Source organism: Bombus pascuorum, chromosome 7 (genome assembly GCF_905332965.1).
Source record: "Bombus pascuorum chromosome 7, iyBomPasc1.1, whole genome shotgun sequence".
Classification (NCBI taxonomy): Eukaryota; Metazoa; Arthropoda; class Insecta; order Hymenoptera; family Apidae; genus Bombus; species Bombus pascuorum.
This window is the reverse complement of record NC_083494.1, coordinates 7,823,241-7,831,145: the sequence shown is the minus strand read 5'-3', so window position 1 is coordinate 7,831,145 and position 7,905 is coordinate 7,823,241. Positions and strand designations below refer to the sequence as shown.

Sequence of the window (7,905 nt, the reverse complement as noted above, 5' to 3'; positions counted from 1 at the left end):
TAAATTTTCCTATATGAAACTATCTCTCTTCGAATCGAAACAAACCAAAGAGCGTTTCAGACACGGAGCCGTTGTATACTGATTTTTATCGCGTGAATCATGCTAGTAGTATGTCACAGTGTAAAATGTAACTATCGTTCGCTCTCTATATTCTCCAGCGGTTTAGTCCTTCTTTTAATTAACATCGTATATTACATCGTCATCATGTGTTTAATTAGCGAACGATGGAGATTGCGCTCCGCTTTTCTCTTCACCGCGTTTCTGACTCAAAACCGGCGAAAGTTGTATCAAGTTGTATCAACGCACTCGGTTGCATTTATATACGACAAGAGTACAGTGCATTGCTCGCTATCAAAAGTTTTTTAGTACAACAATATACCGGCGAGATATATATATCAAAGGTTAATCGCTTATCGTCACGCGAACGTTTATTTTTACTTGTTTTTCGATTTTTCTTATCCCTTTTATGGTGAAATTCTACTAACGAATTGTTTCGATGAGTTAAACGTCAAGGATTATATGGATGCGATAGTTACGGCAGAATATTGTGGGATACTACTGCCAAACTGATTCTCCCTCTGCGAAAATACGATTATATAGAAAAAAAGAGAAAAAAATAGGAAATCTGTTTTCTCGACGAGCTACTATTACTTAGTGAAGATATAAGAAACAAAAAAAAAAAAAAAATAAAAAAGGCCGAAAAATTGCATTGGGAAAAAACACATATTATATACACACAGAGAGACATACACACAAAGTCACCGCATAAGAGTAACGACTATAAATTCCTAGTTCTTTTTATATAAAACGATACATGCAGCGCGAGTAGTCTGTATTGATTTGTGCAGTAAGTCGTATAAATATAATACGATACTCAAAGTAATTGGCTTCCTAGCTAGGATTAATCGAATCTTAGGGATTATATACGTTTACGAATGCAAAGTAATGGATATACGTATTTAGTAGACTGTATATAGCGATGTAGTCAAATATTAAGAATCGATCGTCTGTTTAAGAAAAAGCCAGAATCAATTGCATACGGTTCAATCATGTATATGTTGAGAAACATCAGTTTTCTTTACTCTTGTTTTGAACAACATGAATGAAAGTTACGAGGCTATCAAGAATCAAAATACAAGCTGTACAGTTCATCGTTAGACTTCAGATTTGATCTTTTGTCTTTCTCGTAATCGTATCAGTCTGGACAACAGGGTATTCTTAGCATCGTACGTTATAACGCGTAGATTACTACCAAAGAAACTATTTATTACATGACATGTTTATTAATGCGTATTGCTAATGATGTACATTTTTGAATACATATTTTGTTCCTTTTAGTTCTATCACATATGATTTTGTAGCATTAAAGAGAAAACGGAAAAAAAAACGCGAAAAGAGAAAAATTGCATTCCAGATAATCGAAGGTTCTTTCTTAATCAGGCCATCGAGTTATCGTTGAATGTATTAAGCTACAATAATAATATGAAAGCTTACACCTCGCAGACATACAGCCTCTGCCACTAAATGTATATAAGGATATACTATATGTAAAACATACGACAAATAGCGTTAATTGATTTTTAAACCGATCATTTAGAAAGGCAACTATGTTACTGCAAGCCGCCCAGAAATGAAAACCTACACGCTACCTTTAATTAGAATAAGCTTTGAAACTTTTGACTAAACGAGAAAATGATGTACTGGTTTTCACGTTTTGATTCGTTCCTTTGATTCGTTCAATCATCAGATCGTGTATTTGTTAAACGAACGAAAGACTCGTATCTATATGTTTTAGTCAAACATATATTCAGACAACAATGAATAACGATCCCATAATGAAAAAGGCTTTAAAAAGATTCAACATGTGTAGTAATTTGTAACTGATTGATATTTAAATGTAATATGTATATCGAGAAGAATGAAAGAGAGGGAGCTTTGAATAGTGCCTGCTTAAGAAACCTAATTTACTGTATCTGTAAATGGTTAGATATGGTATGTACGTTATTTCGTACACGGTAAACCTAATAGGACTACCGTAGCCAAGTATGGATAAAAGTGTAATTAGAATATAAAATACGTTCGTTATACTTTCATAATCATGCATATTATTATGCATAACGGAAAAAGTTTATCTCGAATCTTTTTTTAAGGAATCCTTATAAATACTTTTTTCAAAAAGACATTGAGAACAACTTAGAAGAATTTAATTCAAATGACTATTCCTTTTTAAAATGTCTTATATCTTAATTTCAATATATTGCATGGACATAGTTTTTTACCTCTGACTTTAATCATATTTTATGATTTTCATATTATATTATTCTATTAGATCACTCTTCCCTATACTACACTATGAGTTCATATTATTCAATACATATTCTTAAATGTACATAAAACCTATGTGGTCGTAATTGTATGTAAATACTGTTAAACGTTCTATAACTTCTCTGAAATATGAATACAAGGAAAATTGGTTATTTAGTATAATTCTGACTTAAGACTCGACTTACTTTTATCTCGGATTCCTTCACTTGCAACGTCGTATCCATTATAGCTCCACCAATTACAATCTATGACATAAACAAATTATCCGATGAAAATAAAATGAATAATATCTTATATATTTTTTAAGGTAAACAAATATTTTTGTTTTATTTACTGGATTTCTTTCTGATGTCAGAATGCACTTGGAAGCACTATCGTTGAGAGAGCTCTGAAAACACTTTTTAGCCAAATTCACTGCAATTTCTGCCGCAACACTTGCATTGTTTTCTATAAGTGCCATATCTGTTGATTTTAAAAAGACAAAAATTAAGTGACAAATATTGATCTTGGTTATGTATTCTTAATTTTTATATCAATGGACTTATTTATACTTACTGGCTCGAAGAGATTGACCATGTGTAACCTTATTCAATTCTTCTAGCAAAAATGGTGTGACATTCTTTCCACTTACATTTTTACTTTTTGCATTTTCTAAAGCATTACGTATAGCCAATTCCATTTCTTTTGAATCTAATGCATATTCTTTAGGAATAGGGACAGCAAACAATAATCCTGTTTGAAGACCTAATTCCCTTTGTGCTTTAAGAATCTTTGTTGCTTCTTCTGAATTTGATACTCTATGTGGCACTTTTATCTTCTGTAATGATTCAGTGCAGTAAAATGCAGGAAAATAGTTTGTTTCACCAATTTTTATAATTGGAACACCTTGTGTTTCCTGCAAATGGAGAGAATTACAAATCTCTATTGTAATAATTATTATTTTTTATGCAAGAAAATATATTAACCAGATATTCTAATGTCTTTTCAATATCTAATATAGATTTAACACCAGAACAAACAACAGCTACAGGAGTACGCCCAAGCTCTATTAAATCAGTGCTAATATCCAAACTCTTTTCTGCACCACGATGAACACCACCAATGCCTCCTGTTGCCATTATAGGCAAATCTAATAAATTTGAAATTAACATTGTTGCACTAACAGTTGTTCCTCCATTTAGTTTTTGGCTAACAACTGTTGATATATCTCTACGTGAACACTTAATAGTTTTAGTACAATCTGATTTAGCTAGTGTTTGTAGTTGTTCATCATTCAAACCAACATGTATCTGTCCATTTAAAATTCCTACAGTTGCAGGTATAGCACCCTACAATGATATAACAGTATAATGTAGAAGAAGCAATATTTTTGTTTCTTTAGAATTTATAAACAATTACTTTTTTTCTAACAGTGTTTTCTACTTGAATGGCCGTCTTCAAATTATCAGGATAAGGCATTCCATGAGTAATGATTGTTGATTCTAAGGCCACAATTGGCAACCCATTTTTTTTTGCCACTTCTATATCAGAACTACAAACAATCTTGCAATTGCTGCTGGCATTACGGTTATTTAGTAAATTAATCTTTTTCACTGCTTTAAGCAATCTTTGACTATTCAACCACTGCATCTTTATGTTTTTAGGTAGGTATGAGTAATATAAAAAGATTCAAGAAACATTCATACAACTTGTTGCTTATCATTTAGATAGACTGAAATGGTAAGTTAACGATAATACTTTGAACATTGATAATGTAGTAATATATACAGATTATAAAACGTCTTCAACATTAATCTAAAAAATAATTAAAAGACAGTGTATGGATTCTTTACACGTGTGATTAACCTATATAAACTTCTTTTCTCTCATATTAATAGGACAGCAAGTAAATGTATTACAAAATAAATTCGATGTATATTTCGATAACAAATTTTTTCGATCTATCGACTTTATATATTGCGAGCTTAATTCAACAAATTTTAAGTCGATAATCAATCATAAATATTTTATATCTAGAACAATATCATAATAATTTTTCACTGCTGTCATGTGTAATTATTTAAGATAATTTAGTCGAAAATAATTTTGATAATTAGTAAAATATTAATTACATCCTAGTTTTATTAGACAAATTAGTTTACTTATAATTTTTTATTGTTTATAATTTCTATTAGTTAAAAATATTCTTAACACGTTGAATGTCACGCCAGTTTTACAAGGTTTGGCCGTGGCTCCACGATGAATTATTTTATTATACGATACATATAATGTTGAAATATTATCTGCAAGAGATATGTTACGGTATATAATCATCATTAATGAATTTATTTCACTGAGGTCACCGGTGACCCCCATGGCGCTGTAGTGCAATTTCGCTCGATTCACTTAATTTTTGTGATTATCAATTATCTCATACTGTTTCTTCGCGTTGCTAAATAAATGTATTATGCTGTTACGTCCCGGGAACTACTATAAACCATAATCCATCCTTCGATCATACTTATTCGGACCCGCAATAATCCTAAAGAACCGTCACAAGATTTAGCATTTTTTACCTTACTGTCAAGCCCCTTAATTGCCATCAAACATCTTTCAAGTTGAAACGTTCCTTAGGGTTATTGTTCATTAAGGTAAAACACGGAAAAAGCGGGTTTTTCCCATGTTCAACAGCACTGGTGGAGGGCGCACATAATAGATCTATATTTCATGTATAAATAAAACTATTTTTATACGTTCTATATTGCATTCATTTCGTCACACCATTGTAGTAACGGTAGTAATAATAAAAAATGTATAACTATTGACATTTCTTCCAATTATGTATTTTTACTAATCTTGGTGCGCCGGTCACCGGTGACCCCCATGACATTCAACGTGTTAAATATAAATATAGAGTGCCGGACAATATGGTAGGACACTTTACCTATTTGTGTATTTCATCTTGTTAAAAGAAGAAAATATTTCGCATATCCTATATGTTGAATATTTCCAGAATAACACTAAATTTCATATTCATACGATAATACATATACAATACATACAATGAGAAAATTAGGGGAAAAACAAACGTGAGCTGATGTTAATTAGATAGTTAATGTTAAGGTTGATAGTTCTATTTTCAAACGCATATACGTAATATTCAGTTAATATTCTCTCTCTTTGCTTGGTTAATATTCTCTCTTTTTGTTCGGTTAATATTTACAGGGTCATCCCCACCATTACCAGGAATTGACCCGCTCGGAGCTCGCTCGAAGCGATCGTCCGTGTTATCTAATTCGTAATCGATGGTGTCAAGTTACCAAGTCATTGTATGAAGAAAAATAGAATTTGTTTTTTTTACCTTATGATTATTAAACTACTTTAATCAGATTGCTGAGGTTTTACCAATGAAGATGATACCGAACAAGACTACATTTGAATGACTGAATTATTCGGATTAATCACGATTAAGAAAAAAAATGTAAAACGAATGTTATAATACATTAGCATTTTTCATTCAGCTTCTTGATAATGTAGAATAGATCCCTTTTTCGAATGATTTCCTAAAAAATTGTATTATTTGAGCAATTCGCGGAATGCACCTGCTCGGGTAATGTTCGTCACACGGACCCGACAAACAAACATTGATCATTTAGCAAGCACGAAACAAGTGAAATCTACGAGACTACGCAGCTTTATCCAAATTCATAATTTAGTGGTGTTTAAAAAAAAAAGAAGAAATAGCGATGAGTCGTGAAAAACGTCTTAAACAGTAGAAAATTGAAGAAATGATTCGTTTATGATCAAACAATTATGCAATTACCTAAATTCACAAAATAATACAGTGGAGTCGTAATGTGATATTACATAATCAATCACGATACAATCTCTTAGGAAACACTGAAAGAGATTTTCATTTCGTAGTCGAATAACTACTGACAGAAATTGAAAGAATGAAAAGTAGGTCAAGTAAGTCTTATAATTTTTTCTAATCAAATACAGTCCAAATTTATGTTTCTAACTTTTTTTGTTGTATGTCATGAACTTAAGATTATATGTATATTTTCATCTTTTAATTACATGAAATATACAAATAGGTATGTAAGATGTCCTATCATTTCGTCCCGCATTGTATAGTAACTCCCTTTTCTGAACTAAAATCTATAAATATCATTAAACATTTTACTAATACATATAATTAAAACATCGAATATCATAGTGCTGAAAACCTCGATAGAAAAACATAAACATCATGTTGCAATTCTTCATAAGAATATAATGTAATCGATTACAGATCAAAATTAACAAATAATTAAAGAAATATTAAATATTTCAAATACTTATTTTTTAAATAGTTCGTTAAATACTTCGAATTTTTTATTACTAATATGTTTATATTTTTAATAGATATAAATATTAAAAAATTTAAGGTATACAAATCTATATATGCGGAACACGTTTATTTGCTATGTTATTCTTGCGATTTATTACGTCAATATTGATTTATAAATTCATAAAGGAAATGGCAGTTCATTAACATATTAATATTGAATTAATTCTATAATTTACATTTATATTGACGTATATAAGTAGAAGAACATTACACGTAAGTAGACCGTAGTGGTACGTATTGTACATATATGGACATACAGTCAGTCTCGAAAACATTTAGACACTAGACAACTTCATATTCTTGATGTAAATAGAAGTGAGTCTTTATGTCTCAGAAATATTCAGACAATTTATATATTGATGTTAAAAGATCTAAACTGATAATTTTTTATAAAAGTTTGATATATATATCCGAGACTCTTTTTGTTTAATAACATATTTTAAGCACTTTAATATGTTGAAGATTATGTTTTGTTAGTAATTGAAACTGTATTTTATTCCTCTATTATACAAATTTACCATTTTTCTTTATTTATTTATTGTTGTCTTTTACTAATTCTACGGTCCAGATCATTCCATATTTCTAGTCATATTTCTGTAAGAATAACTGCAAGAATATTAGGCCATATCACAAATTTAAGTTAAACAAAATCAACAATAAATACTAAAGAAAAATGATTAAATCCGTCTAGTCTATACATACTCAGTATAAAATAAAGTTCCCGAAAAGCGTCTGTATATTCAGATTAATCTCAAGAATCACTGGACGGATATTGGTGCGGTTTTCATTATTTTAAAGCGCATCTCTCGAATAAGGTTTAGATGTGAAACATTAACCTATGACGAAAGGAAGCAGGAGTCGAAAATATAAACCAGAGATTACAGATATTCACAACGCAACAACGATCTTCTTCGCTACAATTGTATTTTATTTAAAATCTCTGTCACGATATAGCGAGGAAATATGATCCCCCCTTCGAGCAATGTCTTTCTCTCTTCGATGTGCGGCATGTCTAAAGTTTCACGACCTGACTGTGTGACAACCTGTGTTATTTTGCGAACTGCAGAGCAGTACCGAGCCAATAGAAATTCACAAAATCGTCAGCCATTTTATTAAAAAAGATTATATGTATAAGATTTCTGGCAAAGATAGGGTATATCAGAGGTTAATAGGGGATTAAAATATAGTATCTATTACTCACACGAGAT

At 30.6% G+C, this 7,905-nt stretch overlaps 1 protein-coding gene across 1 annotated transcript in view; it reads right to left on the bottom strand.

The window, feature by feature from the left end:
• LOC132908506 (uncharacterized) overlaps nucleotides 1-5,182 on the bottom strand; it is a 35,605-nt gene extending 30,423 nt beyond the window's left edge. The window contains exons 1-5 of the mRNA XM_060962546.1: nucleotides 3,724-5,182; nucleotides 3,291-3,653; nucleotides 2,881-3,220; nucleotides 2,660-2,787; nucleotides 2,511-2,570 (exon numbers count right to left, since the gene is read on the bottom strand). Coding sequence (XP_060818529.1) covers nucleotides 2,511-2,570; nucleotides 2,660-2,787; nucleotides 2,881-3,220; nucleotides 3,291-3,653; nucleotides 3,724-3,954 — 1,122 coding nt within the window. The 5' untranslated portion in view covers nucleotides 3,955-5,182. The remainder of the gene's footprint in view (nucleotides 1-2,510; nucleotides 2,571-2,659; nucleotides 2,788-2,880; nucleotides 3,221-3,290; nucleotides 3,654-3,723) is intronic.
• Nucleotides 5,183-7,905: the final 2,723 nt, after the last annotated feature.